Source organism: Pristiophorus japonicus, chromosome 6, assembly GCF_044704955.1.
Source record: "Pristiophorus japonicus isolate sPriJap1 chromosome 6, sPriJap1.hap1, whole genome shotgun sequence".
In the NCBI taxonomy this organism is placed as follows: Eukaryota; Metazoa; Chordata; class Chondrichthyes; family Pristiophoridae; genus Pristiophorus; species Pristiophorus japonicus.
Window position 1 is genome coordinate 226,034,650 of NC_091982.1, and position 22,804 is coordinate 226,057,453.

General features: G+C 41.9%; 1 protein-coding gene across 3 annotated transcripts in view; it reads left to right on the forward strand.

The window, feature by feature from the left end:
- The window catches only part of u2surp (U2 snRNP-associated SURP domain containing), a 112,257-nt gene extending 103,208 nt beyond the window's left edge, over nt 1-9,049 (forward strand). For all 3 annotated transcript variants that reach the window (XM_070883660.1, XM_070883662.1, XM_070883663.1), the window contains 5 exons: nt 14-200; nt 308-418; nt 2,770-2,903; nt 6,231-6,395; nt 8,475-9,049. In XM_070883660.1, the coding sequence (XP_070739761.1) occupies nt 14-200; nt 308-418; nt 2,770-2,903; nt 6,231-6,395; nt 8,475-8,613 (736 nt within the window). In that variant the 3' untranslated portion in view covers nt 8,614-9,049. The remainder of the gene's footprint in view (nt 1-13; nt 201-307; nt 419-2,769; nt 2,904-6,230; nt 6,396-8,474) is intronic.
- Nucleotides 9,050-22,804: the final 13,755 nt, after the last annotated feature.

Sequence of the window (22,804 nt, forward strand, 5' to 3'; positions counted from 1 at the left end):
TATTTGTTAACAGGGACAGTACACTAAAGGAAAGCGATGATGAAGAAGACGATGATGATTATATTGACGATCAAATGACTAGGTCAGAGGAGCTACTTTATTTTTCTAACCCAATAAAAGAAGAAACAGTGGATCCCAGACCCACTCTTAAGTATTCAGAAATGTCTGAAGGAAAGCGAGCCAAGCTTCGAGAAATAGAGGTGCAGTTGGTCCTTGTGTTGTCACAATCTTTTAGCAAAATCATTTTGGGCTGTTTTTTAATTGTAAATGTATTTGTATCTAAAAATAAACTTGATTTTTTTTTAAGCTCAAGGTAATGAAGTTCCAGGATGAGTTAGAATCTGGAAAAAGACCTAAAAAGGCAGGCCTGACCATGCAAGACCAAGTGGAACATTATAGAGACAAACTGCTTCAGAGGGTGAGTGCAGCATATTCTGATCGGCTTGTGCTAAATAGATTCTGTTCCTTATTGCTTCACTTGATTGAGTTTGATTTGTCTTATTCATAAGACTGTTATTAAACTAATGAGTGTAATTATAAATGAAGATAGTGAAGTGCCAGTTTAATTCTGGCATCTGTAAGGATAATTTCATTTGCTGATTTATTTGTTATCTTTTAATATGCGTAAACTATTTAAAAATGCACAAATTGGCTCTGGTACACAGTAAAAAATATAATTATTCTATTTCTGTCCTGTAGTCCAACCAATAATTCTTAGCATCAGCTGATTTGAATGCAGCTTTGGTCTAGTGATGATTTACATTTGGCAAAACTTCTGTTGGCATAGCATAATGGAGCTCTGCAGACCAGAGAGTATGATTTGAGGTGCTGCTGCTCTCCCCTCCCCCGGCCATATGTGAAATTCCCAATCTCTAACATTGGCGGGGGGTCGGGGGGGATGGGTGGGTGCAGGGAAAGAGGGAGTTGCACATAATTCTCCATACCTGTAACTGGCTAGTTATAAAGCAGCATTGATGGAAGCAGGTTGCATGATGGTGCACCCTGATCTACCAAACCCATGTTAGGTTCCACGGGCAGGATTTTTCCACCCTTGTTCAAAAAAGGGGAGAAGGATAAACCCGACCATTGCAGGTCAGTCGGTTTAACGGCGGCGGTCAGGAAGCTTTTAGAAACAATAACTTGAGAAAAACCCAACGGCCACTTGGACAAACATGGACTAATAAAGGAGAGCAGCACGGATCTGTGAAGGGCAAATCGTGTTCGAGTAACTGATCAGTAACTTGATGGAGTTTTTTGATGAGGTAACAGAGGGTTGGATAAGGTTAGTGCAATTGATGATGTGTATATGGAATGTCAAAAGGCGTTTGACAAAGTACCACATACTCGGTTTGTTAGTACAATTGAAGCCCATGGGATAAAAGGGGCAGCAGCAGCATGGATACAACATTGGCTATGGGATAGAACACGGAGTTGTGTTGAATGGCTGTTTCTCAGAGGTATACAGTGGAGTTGCCCAAGGTGAAGTGCCTTGGGATGTTTTGCTACATTAAAGGTGCTTTTTAAATCCATACTAGGACCACTGCTGTTTATGATCTGCATTAATGACGGGGGGTGGGGTACAAGACAAAACTTGGAAATGTAGTAAACAGTGAGGTGGATAGTGATAGACATCAAGAGGACACAGACAGGCTGGTGGGATGGGCGGACACGTGGCAGATGGAATTCAATGCATATAAGTGTGAGGTGATACATTTTGATTAGGAAGAATGAGGAGAGATAATGCATGCTAAATGGTACAAACCAATGTTTTATGAAGGTTTAGCATAACACTCAGCTTTTGTACTCTTGCCTCTATTTATAAAGCCCAGGATTCTATTTGCTTTATTACCTGCATTATTAACCTGTCCTGTTACCTTCAAAGATTTGTGCACAAGCACCCCCTGGGTGTCTCTGTTCTTGCATCCCTTTTAAAATTGTACCACTTTGGCTTGGCCCCAGTTGGAGTATTGTCCAATTCTGGGCACTACACTTTAGGAAGGACATGAAGGCTTTGGAGAGGATACAGAAGAGAATTACTAGAATGGTTCCAGGGATGAGGGATTGAAGTTTCGTGAATGGACTGGGGAAGCTGGGGTTTTCTCCTTGGAGCAAAGAAGACTAAGAGGAGATTTGATGGAGATGTTTAACATTATGAACGGTTTAAACAGAGTAGATAAAGAGAAACAGTTTCCAATGGCTGAAGGGTCGATAATGAGAGGGCGCAGATTTAAGGTGATTGGCAAAAGAAGCAGAGGCGACATGAGATAGAGAATATGCAGGGATATGGGGAGAGAGTGGGGAAGTGGGGATAACTGCATTGCTCTTTGAAACAGCCGGCGCAGACTCGATGGACCGTTCTATGATTCTATATGCCCCCATCCTAGGATCACTACAGAACAATCAGGAAAAGGAAAACCAGGCCAACATTTTTTTCTCCACTGCTTAACTCTCTAACTTTAGCATCCCTACCATTGTTGCTGAGATCTGATAACTCTACACAGATTGGGGATCTTTTTCTATATGGCTCAGCTGCTTGCTGGATAAACTTGCTGAGCAATTGGGGAAATCTGTGCTTATTTGGTTGAACTTTTAAATATTTGATGTTTCAATATCTTAATAGCAAATCTTCAACTAGTTTTATCCAAAAGTTGATTTTAGGTGTAATGCTTTCCTTAGTGTGTTTTAACAGTTTGCTTTATTTTTGTGGGGGACTACTTTGTACTTTAATATTGTGACCTAAACAACAGCTGGATTTTATTTTTCATTCAGGAGAAGGAGAAAGAACTGGAAAGAGAAAGAGAGCGTGACAAAAAGGACAAAGAGAAAGATGTGATTAAATCGGAGTTCCGTGTAAAAGATAGGAAAGAAAAAGAGAGCTCCTCATCCCCTTCGAGCAAAGAGAGGTATTGTTTGTGTCGAACTTGCAGTTACAAGCAATTTTCCCTTTCATTTTTTTTGACCCCTTTAACTGGCTGCAAATTTTTCAAATTTTCACACATGCGCAGTTTTTTGTATTTAAAAACAGTCGCACAGCTTAGCGGGAATGTTGGTTACATGCATCGCAAATTATGCGTGTCTAACATTCACCCTGTTTTAATTTGTTTTTCCTTTTGTTCTTGGAATGTGGACAGTGCTGACAAGGCTGCATTTATTGCCCGTCCTCGGTTTCTGAGGCATTCGTGGTGGACCATTGCCGTAAACTTTTGCATTCCTTTTAGTTATGGGGGTTTTATGAGTAAGATATGAAGTGTAATTATAAAATGTGGATATGTTGAGATGTTCTTGGAGTCAACCAAAAACCACTCACTTGTGTGCTAACTATGGACAACTTTGCAAGTTGTGTAATTGTGATTTCACATTACTCGTCAAAGTATATTCTTCAAACAATAAATAATAAGACTAACACTTTTTAATTATATAAGGTTTAGACCTCAAATATATATTAAATGGGTTCTTAATTATTTAGAGTTAAAGCAGTGTTGTGGAACAATTGGGAAAGGTGCAAAAACCCCGTGACTCCAATATGGTGCGATGGTATTTTATTCGGTCGTACAGTATTGGCAGTCTCTCGTGATGAGGATGACGCTTTTCGCACTAAAATAAGATGGGTTCACAGGTGTTACAATGAGCTACATCTTAAAGGGTGGAAGATGCCTCTGCATGGATTTTTTAAAATGTGTGGTGATCGTTGGACACCAGCCACTACCCTGCTACAACGCTGGGCTCAACCGTCCACCCCCTCGCTGGGCTCGGATCTCGGCACCCCTCCCTCCCCCCCCCCCCCCCTTTACCGGACTCTGATCTCAGCTCCCCCCAGCCGGGCTCGGTCGCTGTTCCAATGGGTTGCCTGGACTTCAGTGTCGTCAGTCCAGTCGCCCTTGTACAAGTGGTCGTACTGCTGGACCAGCACACACCGCTCCCTGCAGTGGCTAGCGCTCTCATAATCCTACCTGCTGATGCTGTTTTCTCGCAGGTCAGGGGAGCACCTCTAATAATAATACCTTTATTAGGTATTACAGTAAAGACAGCACATATAGGTGCCTTAGCAGTAGTTTATAGCACGTAACCAGAATTATATCACCCGGCTGTCCTGGGTAGAGTTCATGCCTTCTTGATAGGAATCTTGAAGGAAGTTTCCCCCCTGCCTGGGGTCTCTTCCACCTGATCCTGCCTGGGGTATCCTCTGCTCGTGGCTGATGCCTTGGCCTTACTCCGCCTGGGTAAACTCAGTTCTGATCCGGATCCTCCTCCTCGTGGGCCACTGCTGCCTGGTTCCTCTCCAGGGTCAGCCCTTGCTCCTACTGCTCTACAGCCTAACTCTCATAAGCCATTTTTGAGAGTAGTTACAAAGCTCCATATTGACACAGGTATCTACCCCAATAGGGTTTTTCCAAAGGGTGTGGTGGCCAATAGGGCGTCGAGTTTCTTTGAGACAAAGGAAAGAGTCAGCCCACCATCCCTACCTTTGATGGGCAGGGAGTGATTGACTGGTCCTCAAGCTATAATACCTTTATGGCTGACCAATCATCTGCCTCCAACAGAGTTAGAGGATTGTTCCTCCATCTTATCTGGCTCTTGCTTTTTCTCAAGACCTTAGCCAGCAACTTCAGGACCTGTTATCTCCTGTTCTACAGACATTGTCTGGTCCCAGGCATTTTATAAAGACAGTGTCTTATCTAGTCCCAAGACCAGCTAATTGATTCGCACACTGTTAATTGGTGAAGGCAGAATTATTGTTCTCAGTTTTACAAAGCTTGACAAATTTTCGGCTTTACGACTACTATATATTTGATCATATAAAGAACTGTAAAAGTTACAAATCGAAATACCTGTGTACAGTGAATCAAGGTGTACGTGTGAGGTTATAACAAGTGCTTACAATCTGCTAGTAGTCATTAGGTACATTTTTGGTTAATACCGAGGTGATTCTACAAAATACATATACAAACAGATTTAATATGTCAGCAGTAATTGCTCCCGTTGCAATTTAAATATGTAGTTGGGGATGTTACTTTTTCTCTTTTTTTTCTGGAGGAACAAAAAAGCAGAGTGGTTTTTTTGAGGGGAGTAGGCGGAAGGAAGTATATATTCTTTGGTAAATTGTACACTGCTGTTTGTACGTGGAGACTGACAAATGGAAGAGCATGGTACATCACTCCAGTGTAGAGTACACAACAAATATTGATAGCCTCTTGGAGACTCTCTGTCCTAATCTTGGAAAGGCTCAGTTACCCAGAAGAAAATAATGCGATCATCGCAGAAATGATGTCTTATTAGTATTTGGCAATGGAAATAATTAGCCAATCAGTCAACAAATACAGAAAATTCAGAAATTTTCCTCAAATCCTCTTGTGGATCCTGTCAACGTTCAGGAAGTCGTGTGTGAATATCTATGAAATACCATTTTTGGTACCGGCTTCCTCATTCACTGAGTTGCAGTCTGTGTCTGACCTATAAACAGAACCAATAGGTTTAAAAGTTAACCATGTGCTGTATGGTTCATTGACTGTCCATGCAGAAAATGTTCAAATCTATGTTCCATATATAGCCCAGTAGGGGGAGGTCACTAGATATTAAGGAAGGTCTTAAAGGGGTAGCTTCCTTAGATAATTAAAAAAATTAAAATTCCTTCCTGGGATGTGGATGTCGCTGGCAAGGTCGGCATTTATTGCCCATCCCTAATTGTCCTTGAGAAGGTGGTGGTGAGCCGCCATTTGAACCGCTGCAGTCCTTGTGTTGGAGGTACCCCCCACAGTGCATCAGCACATGGTCAATTCACATGCATTGAGGATTATCTTGTACATGGATGGCTGAATTGAGAAAATGAGGAAGACTCAAGTGTTGAATAAATTGCTATTCCGTACAGCAGATAAGTTAAACTAAAGCATATCCTATACTAGGGATGTATACTAGATGTTTGAAAGTTGAGTATTTATAGTGGATTACACATGTTCCATAGAAGCAATAGTTTTTTTCTCACTAGTTATTTTTGATGCAATATATCTGCCTTGCACATGTGAATGACCAGTCACCTGCTCAGGAGTCTCATTTGAAGTAGAAATCCTGAAATGATGCAACTTTTTTGTTTCTACTATCTACGTTTTACTATTTGTTGTTGAATTGGGGCTGCTGCTATTTGCTATTGCTGCAGAATAGAAAGTAAGCATGTGAAATGCTGAAGCCTCGGCAACTGGTTTCTCTAATTGTGTGATGTGGTGATGTTTTGATAGAAAGAGGAAACACAGTGCATCTGTCAGTCCAACTCGTATTGTCAGGCGTGTGAAGTCACCATCACCACGTTCAGAATGGTCAGATAGATCGCATACCAAAGAGAGCCCCCACACCAGGTCAACACACAAAGACACACCTAGAGATATAAATAAGAAGTCCAAACGGTACGTTGCATGGTGGATCCCACATTGTGTTGCTTTGTATTTCCTCTTGTGTGTATTCATTAATGTGCTGAATGTTGGAACTGGGAACACATTCCCTTTATCCTACTTTTTATAACTCTTGGATATCGCAGATAGAGACCGCTTCTGCCTTGAGAGTCACTGTTCAATATGATTGGCCCTTTCTGACCTGAAACTTATCGGAGATGGGCCTCTGTGTGACTAATTCATTCTTTGTTCTGTAGCTTTAATTAACTTAAGTTGACACCAAAAGACTTCTTTTTTTTAAACCAATCAAAAAATTTTGTTCCTTCTATCAAAGTGAATAATGAAAGGTACAAACAATAGAATATAAGTAAAAGATTTGAGAGAAGAGTACAGGACAGTTTAAGATTGGGTTTAAAAAAAAAGTACAGTTAAGTTTAATGAAAAAATTGATCTGAACAGAAAAGAGGAGAAATGGGGAAGACAATAGGTGGAGCAGAATTAATGTTAAAATTGGGCAATCTTTGAAATTAACAGTTAACATCACAGTAATCTATTCTTTGAGGTTTGAGTAACCTTTTTATTGAAATAGGACTCTGTCCCTGTGAGTTGAGATCTTACAAAATTGATCAGCAAGGGAAGATGGTAATTTCTCCAGCGTGCTTGTAGTCTAGAGGGTTAGTAAATCTAGTGTCCACAAGAATTTCAGGTCACTGTTACCGTGACCATTTTGTGTATTTATTTTCTTTCTCTTTTCAACCCCCCCCCCCCCCCAAAGCAGTTTTATTCTACAATCTGTGAATGTGCTGTCTCATGCAGAGCTATGGTTTCACAGGCAGCACTGCCTTCTGGTACCAGCTGTTCTTCAATGCTTCAAGGTGGCAATGGCTAATAGAAGGCCATCAACTTATGACTTTCACAGAAAAATGAAAAGAATCATGGAATTGGATCTGTAAGACACAATCCTGGGAGCCTATTTAAAAATTGAAATGGACTTACTCAGTTATTATAAACTAATGGCTCTAATTGTAAGGAATGCACAGATTTAAAAATTCCATCCAGTAAGAGCAGTAAATCGCTGGGTCGCTGTAAATAGCTTGTAATTATGTGTAGCAGTTTCTTTCTCGACAGCTTAATTTTCTTTGCTTTGGTGCATTTAACACCACAAAATTAAAAATTCTCTGCTTCCCTTCCTCTCCTGAAGATATTAACTCCTTACTGGGTTCCGATTGAATGGTACCACACCCTTGTGAGCCTAGATGGTGAGTGTGAGCAGACTACTCCACCATCAGAGCATCACCAGGAGCCTGAATCTGCATGTTTTCAGCAGGGGCAATGGAGGACATGGAGGAGAAGCATTTTGTTCTCCATAATTAAAGCCACTCACAGCATCCATACTGATCCAGCTGAGATCGGGGATTGAACCTGGGACTTTGCTGGTTGCTATGGCACAGTTACTCACTGGATTGGGTCATCTGGTAATTCCATACGTACATGAAACATCCCTAAGTGTGGGCTTTGATCTTAGACCTGATCTTAAGTGTTCTTTGGTGAATTTCCCAAACCTATTACTGATAAATAAAATGTCTGTTTAAGCATTGTGTAACATAAATATTGTCTACTTCTATAAATATTTATTTTCTTTTTAAAGTGTATTGTCATTTTGTGGTCCACTCATCTCTGATGTTTGTGCACATCAAGATGTTTGATTTTCATTTTAAATTGTAATGGTAGCTTTCAACTTACGATGGTGCTCGCTGCATTAAATGTAATCCTCTCCACCTCCCTCACTTTCTTAAAGCTCTCCTGAAAACCATCACTGAGACCAAGCTTTTAGTCACGTCCCAACATTTCCTCCTTTGGCATGTGTCAATTATCTGGTTATGCTTCTATGCCGCTTTTCTACATTAAAGATGCCATATAAATACAGTTGTGAAACTTTTTGTATGTTTCATATGCACAATGCTTAATCTGTTGCATTTTAGCAACCTTGTGTATAATGTGTACTTTTTTCAGAAATTGAGTGACCACTTCAGTTAAATTGTGGCAGAATGTGTTTTGAATCGTCAGCTTAACATTTTTTACAATTTTGTGCAGGTCCCGATCTGGCTCAAGGACGCCGAAAAGGTCCAAACGATCGCGTTCTCGGACACCCAGAAAATCTTCCAAAAAATCTAGATCCCAGTCCAGATCTCCACATCGATCACACAAGAAATCCAAGAAGAGCAAACACTAGTGAACTGTCCATAACTTTTTTTTCTGTAATTTTAGTTTTGTCCTGTGCCTGAAACAAACTGTTGAGGAATATCATTCCTGGCTTTTTTTGAATGCACATATATTCATTATGAATATTCAACTCCAGTCAATCTGTGTGCTTTTTTGTATATGAAAGAATTCGACTTCTATAGTGCTATGACTTCATCATCCCCTAAACTCCCTGTTTGTAGATTGTGTAAAGACAGACCCCTTTACGTTAGATTTCTCATGAGGATCCTTGTATGTCTCTCCCACCAGCAGTAGCAATGTTGTATTTGCGGAGGTGTATGAGGAAGCCCGAAGCAGAAGTGTTATCCTTTTGTAATTTTTAACATTCAATGAGAGTTGAATAAAAATCAGTACAGAAAGTTACATAACTTCTTGTTTTATAATAAAGTAAATGCAATAATGTTTGAGCTATTCAACTGTTGATATTTTAAAGTGCATCTTCCCTGGGCATTACACCATACAGCAGAATATGTTCATACAGCAGTGGGGCACTTGGCCTGAAGCAGATATCTTATTCCAGAGCTCCATCTGGGCTATAATAGACAACCTATCTAAGCTGAGTATTTAGTCTGTGAACTAGAACTCAAACATCTTGTAAAATACAATAGCTGTGCTTGTATGCTTTTATAAGCAAAAGACAGAAAGGAGATGAGGAAAAGTGGAGGGCAGAGAAACCCAAGGCAAAGAACAAAAAGGGCCACTGTACAGCAAAATTCTAAAAGGACAAACGGTGTTAAAAAATAAGCCTGAAAGCTTTATGTCTTAATGCAAGGAGTATCCGTAATAAGGTGGATGAATTAACTGTGCAAATAGATGTTAACAACTATGATGTGATTGGGATTACGGAGACGTGGCTCCAGGATGATCAGGTCTGGGAACTCAACATCCAGGGGTATTCAACATTCAGGAAGGATAGAATAAAAGGAAAAGGAGGTGGGTAGCATTGCTGATTAAGGAGGAGATTAATGCAATAGTTAGGAAGGACATTAGCTTGGATGATGTGGAATCTATATGGGTAGAGCTGCAGAACACCAAAGGGCAAAAAATGTTAGTGGGAGTTGTGTACAGACCTCCAAACAGTAGTAGTGATGTTGGGGAGGGCATCAAACAGGAAATTAGGGGTACATGCAATAAAGGTGCAGCAGTTATAATGGGTGACTTTAATATGCACATAGATTGGGCTAACCAAACTGGAAGCAATACAGTGGAGGAGGATTTCCTGGAGTGCATAAGGGATGGTTTTCTAGACCAATATGTCGAGGAACCAACTAGGGGGGAGGCCATCTTAGACTGGGTGTTGTGTAATGAGAGAGGATTAGCAATCTCGTGCGAGGCCCCTTGGGGAAGAGTGACCATAATATGGTGGAATTCTGCATTAGGATGGAGAATGAAACAGTTAATTCAGAGACCATGGTCCAGAACTTAAAGAAGGCTAACTTTGAAGCTATTAGGCGTGAATTGGCTAGGATAGATTGGTGAATGATACTTAAGGGGTTGACTGTGGATGGGCAATGGCAGACATTTAGAGACCGCATCGATGAACTACAACAATTGTACATTCCTGTCTGGCGTAAAAATAAAAAAGGGAAGGTGGCTCAACCGTGGCTATCAAGGGAAATCAGGGATAGTATTAAAGCCAAGGAAGTGGCATACAAATTGGCCAGAAATAGCAGCGAACCCGGGAGAAATTTAGAACTCAGCAGAGGAGGACAAAGGGTTTGATTAGGGCAGGGAAAATGGAGTACGAGAAGAAGCTTGCAGGGAACATTAAGACGGATTGCAAAAGTTTCTATAGATATGTAAAGAGAAAAAGGTTAGTGAAGACAAACGTAGGTCCCCTGCAGTCAGAATCAGGGGCAGTCATACCGGGGAACAAAGAAATGGCGGACCAATTGAACAAGTACTTTGGTTTGGTATTCACTAAGGAGGACACAAACAACCTTCCGGATATAAAAGGGGTCAGAGGGTCTAGTAAGGAGGAGGAACTGAGGGAAATCCTTACTCGTCGGGAAATTGTGTTGGGGAAATTGATGGGATCGAAGGCCGATAAATCCCCAGGGCCTGATGAACTGCATTCCAGAGTACTTAAGGAGGTGGCCTTGGAAATAGCGGATGCATTGACAGTAATTTTCCAACATTCCATTGACTCTGGATCAGTTCCTCTGGAGTGGAGGGTAGCCAATGTAACCCCACTTTTTAAAAAAAGGAGGGAGAGAGAAAACGGAATTATAGACCGGTCAGCCTGACATCGGTAGTGGGTAAAATGATGGAATCAATTATTAAGGATGGCATAGCAGTGCATTTGGAAAGAGGTGACATGATAGGTCCAAGTCAGCATGGATTTGTGAAAGGGAAATTATGCTTGACAAATCTGGAATTTTTTGAGGATGTTTCCAGTAGAGTGGACAAGGGAGAACCAGTTGATGTGGTATATTTGGACTTTCAGAAGGCTTTCGACAAGGTCCCACACAAGAGATTAATGTGCAAAGTTAAAGCATATGGGATTTGTCAGTGTGCTGACATGGATTGAAAACTGGTTGTCAGACAGGAAGCAAAGAGTAGGAGTAAATGGGGACTTTTCAGAATGGCAGGCAGTGACTAGTGGGGTACCGCAAGGTTCTGTGCTGGGGCCCCAGCTGTTTACACTGTACATTAATGATTTAGACGAGGGAATTAAATGTATCTCCAAATTTGCGCATGACACTAAGTTGGGCGGCAGTGTGAGCTGCGAGGAGGATGCTATGAGGCTGCAGAGCGACTTGGATAGGTTAGGTGAGTGGGCAAATGCATGGCAGATGAAGTATAATGTGGATAAATGTGAGGTTATCCACTTTGGTAAAAACAGACAGACTATTATCTAAATGGTGACAGATTTGGAAAAGGGGAGGTGCAACGAGACTTGGGTGTCATGGTACATCAATCATTGAAGGTTGGCATGCAGGTACAGCAGGCGGTAAAGAAAGAAAATGGCATGTGGGCCTTCATAGCGAGGGGATTTGAGTACAGGGGCAGGGAGGTGTTGCTACAGTTGTACAGGGCCTTGGTGAGGCCACACCTGGAGTATTGTGTACAGCTTTGGTCTCCTAACTTGAGGAAGGACATCCTTGCTATTGAGGGAGTGCAGCGAAGGTTCACCAGACTGATTCCTGGAATGGCGGGACTGACCTATTAAGAAAGATTGGATCAACTAGGCTTGTATTCACTGGAGTTCAGAAGAATGAGAGGGGACCTCATAGAAACGTTTAAAATTCTGACGGGGTTAGACAGGTTAGATGCAGGAAGAATGTTCCCAATGTTGGGGAAGTCCAGAACCAGGGGACACAGTCTAAGGATAAAGTGTAAGCCATTTAGGACCGAGATGAGGAGAAACTTCTTCACCCAGAGAGTGGTGAACCTGTGGAATTCACTAAATGTATTCAAAAAGGAGTTAGATGAAATCCTTACTACTAGGGGAATCAAGGGGTATGGTGAGAAAGCAGGAATGGGGTACTGAAGTTGCATGTTCAACCATGAACTCATTGAATGGCGGTGCAGGCTAGAAGGGCCGAATGGCCTACTCCTGCACCTATTTTCTATTTTTCTATGTTCCATTTTACAGAAGTCACCTGTGGTTAGGACGACCAAGCATGCAGGCATCTGTTCAAAGGCAGTCAGTAGTATTGCTTCTGAAGCTGTGTTTGAGCGGTGCGGCAAGAGATGGCAACACTTCAGGAAGAGTAAAAAGAAAAGGACTGAATCCTAGCAGTCTGAAATGGAAGCAGAAACCATGAGAAATACATAGCAAGACCATCAACATCTGAACAGCTCTGACAAAGATTCTGTACCAAAAACATTGACCCTTTTAAGATGCTGACAAAATTGTTGTGTTCATTTTTTTTGGTTTTTACTTTAGTAAAAATTAAGAACCCGTACTAATCATTTTAGGCAGTGTGCTGTCCTTTTTTATATTTCGTTTTTTTCCCAAAAATCACCATATAAACTTTTTGTAGCACCAGAGCTTTTTACATTTTAAATTAGACCTATGTAAAAGATGCAAATTCCTCTTTGAAGTAACTATGTTTCTTTGCATATCAAGAACTAGATGAAGATTTGTGTTAATGTGAAACTTCTTGTCAAAATCTGTCAAAGCATTTTGCACAGTGAATTATTTTTTTGTAATTGCAGTGACTGTTGAGTGGGCAACACATTCTGAATACATTGATCTAATTGGATCCAGCCCAGTGCATCTGATATTTGTGGTGTTGACCCCTTGGGTCTATAATTCCAACTTCAGTTTGTACCTACTGATGTTTCCTCGTTGCCAACTTCCAATATGCGCCCACCCCTTTCATAGTGCTGATAACCAGAATCCTGGTGGACTTGCAAACAAAGGACCCCAGTAATGGAAAATACGAGTGGGCAATAAAAATGTAGAATTCAGCTTAATCAATTCTATTGCTGCTTTGTCCTTTGCCATTTAACCTATCTACTGCAAGGTTATCTGCAAACGAGAGACATTTCTGGTCAAACATAAAGGTTGTTTCCAAACTTTTGATTTGGTTAGTGGCCTTGGCTTTGGAAACAAACCGGCCATGTGCCTTTATTGCAGGATTCTAATTGATGCAAATATTTATAATAAGTCAGCTAATTCAGAATGTGTTTGCTTGCTAATATAAATGGCAGCTATATCGAAATGCAGTTTTTTTTTTGTTTGGTTTAGATTTTTTGATCCCATATGCCAGGGGAAAGTGCACATCCTGTTACCGGACTTTTCAATGTGATTCTTTTAGCCTGCCACCGGGAGGTGCATAAATGTTGCCTAGGATAACTAACTGGGGAAACTTGACCTTTACTTGGCACTTCTGTGGAGATTTGTTGTTTCACACCATTCTGTTTCACTGACATAAATCTGTATTTTTTTTCCTCCCATGTGAGTTAAAGTAATTGAGCTTAGAAAATGCATTCAGTTACAATATTTAAATAAGATAGTGTTGCTGTATTTCTGACTGGGTGCTCGAAGGTGCAATGCTATAGGAGCTATCTTAATGTAAACCGATTTGAATTTTTTTCCCCTCTGGCTTTGAAATGTGTAATTTGAGAATGCAGTTTTGTTACATCACCATTAATTATGGAGTAAAACTAGCTGTGCATGTTGCAGAATTTAGCACCTGTACATTTATTTTGGTGTTAAAGCTGAGAGGATGGTGCTCAAGTAGAGACCAGCATACTTGTGCACGACTGTCCCCTTTCATACATCCCCTGTGGTGGTGGTCTCAGTTGGAAAGCCTATATTGTCTCTTCCATGTCTCCAAAAGCTGCTTTTGGAACTCAAGAAAAATCAGATATGGAGTTCGCTTCCTTTAATATTGCGGTGCGCAGTCAGCAATGATGGAAGTGCCTTTCAAATGCCGTTATCCCATACTATTAGTGTAAAAGTGACTACATAGGAGCTATTACCGAGTTTGTCAATCAAAAGGACTGCTGTTGGACCAAATGTCTGTTTACACTGTTTTTATTTTTGCACGTGCATTGTCAATCTCTGGTACCTCCAGTTGTGACCCTCGATTGTGTGTGTGTGTGTGTGTAGGCAAGCTATGTAGAGGTATCCTAGCTGAGACTGAATACACAAGTGGAAGATTTTTTGGGGAAAAAGATTTTTCAGTGGGGTTGCTCACATTTGGAGGATATGCTACTCAACAATAGAGGTAGGTGCTTGTGGAGGATAACATCAGAGCCACTAGTTTACAATAACTAAGTTAAATTCTACTTTTATTAAATCCTTAAATCAGTGGCTTTTTATTCATTTCTATTTGACCCCAAGCAGAGCTTCTGATCCCATAGCCGTTCCATCACAAAGGTTGCCTATTTCTACCTCTGACAGCCCACTACACCCAATCTGGAGGTGACACGCATCTACAACTATTCCAGTGTTCTCTTGACCAACCTCCCATCCTTAACCCTCCATATACTTCAGTTCATCCAAACCGGCATCCTATTTTCCCCACTCATCACCGCTTTGCTTGATGAGCTAGATTGGTTCCCAGTCGCCCAACGCCTCATGTTTAGAATTCTCGTCCTCATGTTTAAATTGCCTCACTGGCCCCTTCCTATCTCTAACCTCCAGCCTTACAACCATTTGAGAACTTTATGCTCTTCTAATTCTAGCCTCTTATGCATCTCCCACTCCATCACTGTTGGCGCCTGAGCCTTTAATTGTCTAGGCCCCAAGCTCTGGAATTACCTCCCTAAACGTATCCTTTAAGACCCTTCTTAAAAACCCATCTCTTTGGCCAAGCTTTTAGCCACCCATTCTAATATTATCCTAAGCTCGGCATACATTTTGGCATGATTACACTTCTGTGAAGCCCCTCGAGATGTTTTTTTATATTAAAGATGCTATATAAATGTATTTATAAAATATATTTTATGTATAATTTTTATTTCTCCCTTTTAAACCTGTAAATGCACACGATGTATCCTTTGAAATTAGAGATCTGGTATTCAGCAGTACTAGGGAGGGGTGGGTTTAACTGCACTGGGGAAGGTCCTTCACTTTGGTAGTGCTGGGGGTGATCTTGGAGGTTTAATAGCACTAAGATGTTCCTGAGGTTGTAATCCTGGAGTATGGTAGCATAGGGGTTTGGAATGTAGGGTTTGACTCACTGGTGGATTCTTTGAGGCTGAATTTTAAGGAGGAAAGTGGTTGGGGGGGAGGTTTCAGGTTTCCCGCAGGCCGTGTTGACTTTAACGGCAGTGCCTGGTTTGCATACAAGGTCTCAGTTTCCTATCCACAGCCAGCCAGATTGAGAGGCCGGATGGGTAGGCTTGCGACACTCTGCTGCACGGGGAGGGAGGGTTCATGTGGGAGCCAGGTCATTAAAAGGATCGGGGGAGAGGGAGAAGATTGGGGCTGAATGATCGATGGGGGGATTGAAGGGAAGATTCTGGCTGGCCTCCGGATGATGGGAGGATGGGGAAGATAATGGCTGGTCACTGGAGGATTGGGGGGGGGTGGGGGTAGAAGATGGTGGGTGGATGATCAGGGGGTTGAAGGGAAGATCGTAGCTGGCCATTAGAGGACCATAAGAGGGTGGAGAGAAGATTGTGGCCAGGCTCAGCATCATTGGTTGAAGGAGGGGTGGGGAGGTTGATCAGAGGCCTCTTGGGGATTTACAATCATGGGTAGTGGGTTAGATAGGGACCCTGGATCCAGGAGGCATGTATAAAGGCACCTCCTGGATGCAGCAGTCTCTGCCTTGATATAACTGCTGGGTTTTACGAATCGTGTAAAACCCATCCACGTGCAGTTAAAAATAAAGTGGAGTTTAAAAAAAAGCTTTCAGCATCATTATAATATTTAAATTGACGTCATACCTCCTCAGAGTGGATTGGCTGCCCGCCCTTGTCCTTCCTGTCCCGCCTCTCTTCGGGAATCTAATTTTTAACAATTTAAGTACCCCTATGCTCCAAACCCACCCTTTTTTTTAATGGTTAAAATTCCCCCATGGTATCTGTCAGCAGTGAGGGAAAGGCATGGACCTGACAACACTGGATTGGGATTTCCAGATCTGACGGCCCAACCATTCTCCGCATTGGCTCGATCTCAGTTGCAAACCAATCATTAACTTTGGTGTTTTGTGATTTTTTTTCTCCTTCACACACATACATTAGTAATTAAAGTGTTTACATTTTCTAATCAGGTGATAATTCAAATCTGCTTTCAAAATTAATTTATTTTTTAAACTCTCATTAGGATGATGAAAGACACTCTGCTTGATGCACTTTCTGAAGTTTATATTTATAATTCAAAGCCAAAAAAAAGTTGCAACAGATATGGAATTGGTGTCTCATTCACTCACTCTCTCACTTTGTCAACATTACCATTTATGGCAGAGGCTGAGGCCTCCAAGTAAAAACACTAATGAAGGCATTAAAAGACCATATGATTCAATGGCTAAATGTAATCAGTTGTGTCGTATGTAATTTTTTTATTTTGTGTGCAACCTTATTTTGGACATTAGGAATTTTAGTTATTGAGGGAAAAAGGCAGATTTTTTTTCAAGAAGCATTTTGAGTGATTTAGTTGGTTCATCAGCCAATTGTGACGGTGACATGTTTACATGCTGATGGAGGGTTTCCCATTCTCAATGTTTGTCGGAATTCTTATTCTAAGTGTTTAGAGGGTGAGTTTCCATTATTGTTATTCAAAAGCTGTGACAAAGGAATATCAAATTTTGTGGACAAAGTGTGTGCCATACTCAAGACTTTCAATAATATATAGATGCATATTTAGGAATGTTACTTGGCAGTATTGTATTGGAGTTCATAGGATCTTAATAAATTGCACAAGCTTTACTATTACAGTTTGCTTTGTGATATTATTAGGCATCTATTATCCTATATGTAATGTACTGCCATGAGATCATAAGATTTAGAGGGAAACAAACAGGTTCACGTTAAATTTAAGGTAATCTAGGAGTGAATTCCCAAGATGTGCAGCGCTAGCTTTTAAATAATATTGATGCTTATTGGTTCAGCAATTTATGATAAGTGGACAGAAAACTGATGTGAATGTCCGATCAGTGAATTTTGGAGTGATTACCCAGGACTGAGTAGACTGTTATCGGATAGTTTAAGCAACCAACCATTCTACAGAAAGGTGGAAAGAAGCCAAATGGAGACATCTTAGGTTTGTACATTTCTACTGAATTTTTATCTGAATTTCTACTATTTGTATGCAGTATCTAGTATTTTTTTGTAAGGTGCAAAGCAATTTGCAGGATGCAGTTCACAGAATTCAGCTGAATATGTTCAGTAGGTAAAGTCATTTAAAATATGATTACTGTTTGTAAATAATGAGCAGTTTAGTCAGGATTGATGGAAAGCTTGGATCACCTGTTGGCAAATGGTAAATTGGCACCAAAAATAGTTGAAGTAGATATGTCAAAAGCAAGTGACCAATGAAGGGGTCAGATTTGGTTATGAGATGGGAGCTGGTTCACACGGAGTTGAATGGCCTTGTCTCGCTCTTCCACTGACTCGTGTACTGAGCCATACGTATTAGAAAAGTGTCAAGTTTACTCTTGTTTTATACTGAGTTAGTTGAGCTCAGCTGGCTCAGGTCTGGATGCTGTAGTTGGCCTTAGTGCATCTGGGGGCAAACTTAACAGGGTTTCTAAACCTCATTTCTATTCAGTGATGTCTGGTGGAAAATAGCTTTGTTAATATAGATTTATAACTGGCATTAGTCTGCCAACTCTTGCTAGCTGGATTCACATGAAGGATGACCACCTGGGTTGGCCAGTGCCCATGGATCTGTAACCCTGAAGAGAAGTTGGTAGAAAATGAGATGGCAAAGGTGTGAAAAAGTAAAAAAAAATCGTATTTCTTTAACTAGTTTTTTAAAACTATTTCATTAACTACCTGTACCGCATGGTGGGTGATCTATGAGGCAATTATAAAGCCTCTGGTGGAGAAACCCAGAACCATACCGCACTGTCTCTTTCCTACAACTGGACAGGGAGTTGGTGAGACCACATCTGGAGTACTGCGTACAGTTTTGGTCTCATTTAAGGAGGGATATACTTGCATTGGAGGCAGTTCAGAGAAGGTTCACTAGGTTGATTCCTGAGATGAAGGGGTTGTCTTATGAAGAATGGTTGAGCAGGTTGGGCCTATATTCATTGGAATTTAGAAGAATGAGGGTGATCTTATTGACACGTATAAGATACTGAGGGGGGTTGACAGGGTAGATGCAGAGAGGATGTTTCCCCTCGTGGGGGAATCTAGAACTAGGGGGCATAGTTTCAGAATAAGGGGTCAGCCATTTAAAATATAAATGAGGAATTTCTTCTCTGAGGGTCGTGAATCTTTGGAATTCTCTGCCCCAGAGAACTGTGGAGGCTGGGTCATTGATTATATTTAAGGCGGAGATAGATAGATTTTTGAGCGATAAGGGAGTAAAGGGTTATGGGGAGCGGGCGGGGAAATGGAGTTGAGGCCAAGATCAGATCAGCCATGATCTTACTGAATGGGCTCGAGGGACAAATGGCCTACTCCTGCTCCTATTATGTTCTTATGTAGAATAAGGGGCACAATCTTAAATTTAGAGCTAGACTGTTCAGGGGTGATTTCTGGAAGCACTGCTTCACACAAAGGGTAGTGAAAACACCCCCCCCCCCCCCCCCCCATACACACACACACACACACACACACACACACACAAAAAGCTATTCAGGCTAGGTCAATTGAAAATTTCAAAACAGATTGGTAGATTTTTCTTAGGCAAGGGTATTAAGGCTTATGGAACCAAGGTGGGTAGATGGAGTTAAAACACAGATCAGCACCAATCTAATCGAATGGCGGAATAGGCTCAAACAGCTGAATGACCTCCTGTTCCTATGTTCCAGTGGGGACCATTTGTTGCCCTGCAATTCCTACTAAAGCATCATTGTTGACACCATTTTGCAAATGGATGAACTTAGAAATTGTCCTGCAATTGTCTCTCTAGAGACCACACTATGTAAGAAATTGATGGCATAGCCTGCCTTAATGAGCATTATTTGGACATTCTTAAAATATATTTTGAAATTTGCAAGATTGTACATTGGGATAAATGCACAGAATGATACCAACAAATTCCTCATTTGTTTTTATTGCTGCAGCCAGACACTGTGCAAAGGCCAAGTGCTTTCCTGCACAGTCCAATAAATTTGGATGTAAATCCTCTCTGGGCTGCTTGTATAGACCACCCGGCAGTCAGCCAAAAGCAAGTTAAGAGTACTCCCTCACACAATGCATCGCCTAGGAGGAACTATTGGTGAGTAAATCAGGAGGGAAAAGAAAGTAATGTTCCCTAAAAAGAGACTTTCCCGTCAAAAAGGTAAAATAAAATTTTAAAATATTGACTGCTGAAGTTTGTCTAGTCCTCTAGGTGTTTTATTCATGGTTTGATTGATTTTGTCTGTGGAAGAAATTCTAAGTTAGATGATGGAGCTGATTGAGGAGATCAAGTGTTAAGACTAGAATGACGTCTAACCCCAGTACATAAATGCACGTGTTCCCAATCACTCTTATGGCAAAGAACAATCAGATAACCAGGAATAAAACATTACCATTTTAAAACATGACCTACAAAATGACACAAAATCAAAAAAAAAACATCTGTCGAAAAGAGAGGGAAGAGGCTTGCAAGGGTCATAGAGCTTTAGACTATTTTTTTGGAACTGTAGAAAATTACAGCACAGAAGGAGGTCATTCGTCCTATCGAGCCTGTGTTGGCTCTGTGAAAGGGCAGTTGTGCTCAGTCCCATATCCCTGCTTTGTGTCCGTAACCCTGTCAGTTCCTCATCCTCCAGCACCTATCCAACTCCCTTTTAAAATTATTGATGGAATCGGCTTCCACCACCTTTTCAGGTCAGGCCTTCCAGGTCCCGATAATTCTCTAATTGAAAATATTTCTCCATGTCCCCTCAAGATATTTTGCCAATGATTTTAAATTTATGACCACTGGTATTGACCCACTCACCAGAGGGAATAGTTTTTGTCTATCTATGCTATCAAAATCTCGCATTATCTTGAAAACCTCTGAGGTCCCTCTTAACCTCTCTGTTCCAAGAAGAACAGTCCTAACTTTTCCAACCTCTCCTCATAACTGAAGTTCCTCATCGCTGATAATATCCTGGTAAATACCCTCTATAAAGCCTTTACACCTTTCCTGGTGTGGGGCCCAGAATTGTCCACAATATTCCAGCTGAGGCCTAACCAGTAATTTATAAAGTTCCAGCATGATATCTACTTCTATATTCTATGCCTTTATTAATAAACCCAGTACCCCTTATGCTTTTTTAACCACCTTATCAACTTGCCCTGCCACCTTTAAGGATTTGTGTATATGGACACCAAGGTCTCCCTGCTTGTTTACATGTTTGAAAATCATACCATTTATAGGATACTGTCTTTCCATATTAGTCCATCCAAAGTGCATCACTTCACATTTCTCCACGTTGAACTCCATTGGCCGCGCTTCTGTCCATTTAACCATCGTGTCCCTTTCATCCTGAAGTCTACAACTATCCTCACCGCCATCTGCTACTTTGCTAAGTTTCATATCACCTGCAAACTTTATAATGCTGCTCCCAACACTTGCGTCAAGGTCGTTCACAAAAGTTGAAAAGAGTAATGGACCCAAAACTGCCCCCTGGGGAACACCAGTACAGACCACCCCCCAGTCTGAAAAACACCTGGCCTCCACCACTGCTTTCTGTCACTGAGCCCGGTATCATCATCATCATCATCATCATAGGTAGTTCCTCGGAATCGAGGAAGACTTGCTTCCACTCTTAGAATGAGTCCAATATAAGAACCGCAGTCTCTGTCACAGGTGGGACAGATAGTCGTTGAGGGAAGGGGTGGGTGGGACTGGTTTGTCGTACGCTCCTTCCGCTGCCTGCGGTTGATTTCTGCATGCTCTCGGCGACCAGACTCGAGGTGCTCAGTGCCCTCCCGGATGCACTTCCTCCATTTAGGGTGGTCTTTGGCCAGGGACTCCCAGGTGTCAGTGGGGATGTTGCACTTTATCAGGGAGGCTTTGAGGGTGCCCTTGTAACGTTTCCTCTGCCCACCTTTGGCTTGTTTGCCATGAAGGAGTTCCGAGTAGAGCGCTTGCTTTGGGAATCTCGTGTCTGGCATGCTGACCATGTGGCCTGCCCAGCGGAGCTGATCAAGTGTGGTCAGTGATTCAATACTGGGGATGTTGACCTGGTCGAGGATGCTAAAGTTGGTGCGTCTGACTTCCCAAAGGATTTGTAGGATCTTGCGGAGGCATCGTTGGTGGTATTTCTCCAGCGACTTGAGGTGTCTACTGTACATGGTCCATGTCTCTGAGCCATATAGGAGGGTGGGTATTACTACAGCTCTGTAGACCATGAGCTTGGTGGTAAATTTGAGGGCCTGGTCTTTGAACACTTTTTTCCTCAGGTGGCCGAAGGCTGCGCTAGCGCACTGGAGGCGGTGTTGAATCTCCTCATCAATGTCTGCTTTTGTTAAGAGGCTCCCGAAATATGGGAAATGGTCCACAGTGTCCAGGGCCGCGTTGTGGATCTTGATGACTGGGGGGCAGTGCTGTGCGGCAAGGACAGGCTGGTGGAGGACCTTTGTCTTACGGATGTTTAGCATAAGGCCCATGCTTTTGTATGCCTCAGTAAATTGATTGACTATGTCCTGGCGTTCAGCCTCTGACTGTGCGCAGACACAGGCATCGTACGTGTAATGTAGCTTGACGAGAGAGGTTGGGGTGATCTTGGACCTGGCCTGGAGACAGCGAAGGTTGAACAGCTTACCACTCGTTCTGTAGTTTATTTCCACTCCAGTGGGGAGCTTGTTGACTGTGAGGTGGAGCATGGCAGCGAGGAAGATTGAGAAGCGATTAAGCCTGATAAAGTCATTGATGACTCATTTTTAGCCAGGATATTTAAAGGACCCTTGGCCACATTGCATTTGAAGGTTCACCTAAGATTGTGCAGGCACTTTATTGGAGTGTTGCAAAGCCTTAGAAACATGACTGCGTGGAGGCAGAGGGCTGCACCCAGATTCTCAGATGACTGCCTCCATATACTTGGAGGAAGTGAGAGCACGCAGGGAGGTCCTCTTCCGTTCTGATGGGTGAAAGAGACCTCCCCAGCAGACCAAACAAGTCTGGTTGGAGATTGCAGAGGAGATGAACAGCAAAGATATTGTCAGGAGGACCTGGGTGCAGTGCCGGAAATGCTTCAATGATCTCATTAGATCAGGAAAGGTGAATGCAAAGCCACACTCAACTTCATCCTGCTGTGCCTCTCATCACATCCTTATCACTTGACTTTCCCACCTCTGCTCCTCCACATCCTTACTCACACCAACATACCTTGCATGTCCATGCATCCCTCTCTATCTACATTATCATATCCCCATCTGACTAACTACGCTTCACATTCAACCTCATCTTAATGCAATCATACCAACTAATACACAAGGAGGCCATTTAGCATTGGCACCCCACTCCATCAAAGTTAACCTCAAGATGTAACCCATCCATTCCTTACACTCATTCCATCACTCTCATTTAAACTTCTCTTCTTTCCCTCCTTGAAGGAGAGCCCACAATAAGAGGGAGAGGAATCGAATCGGTGGTGGCTTTTCATCAT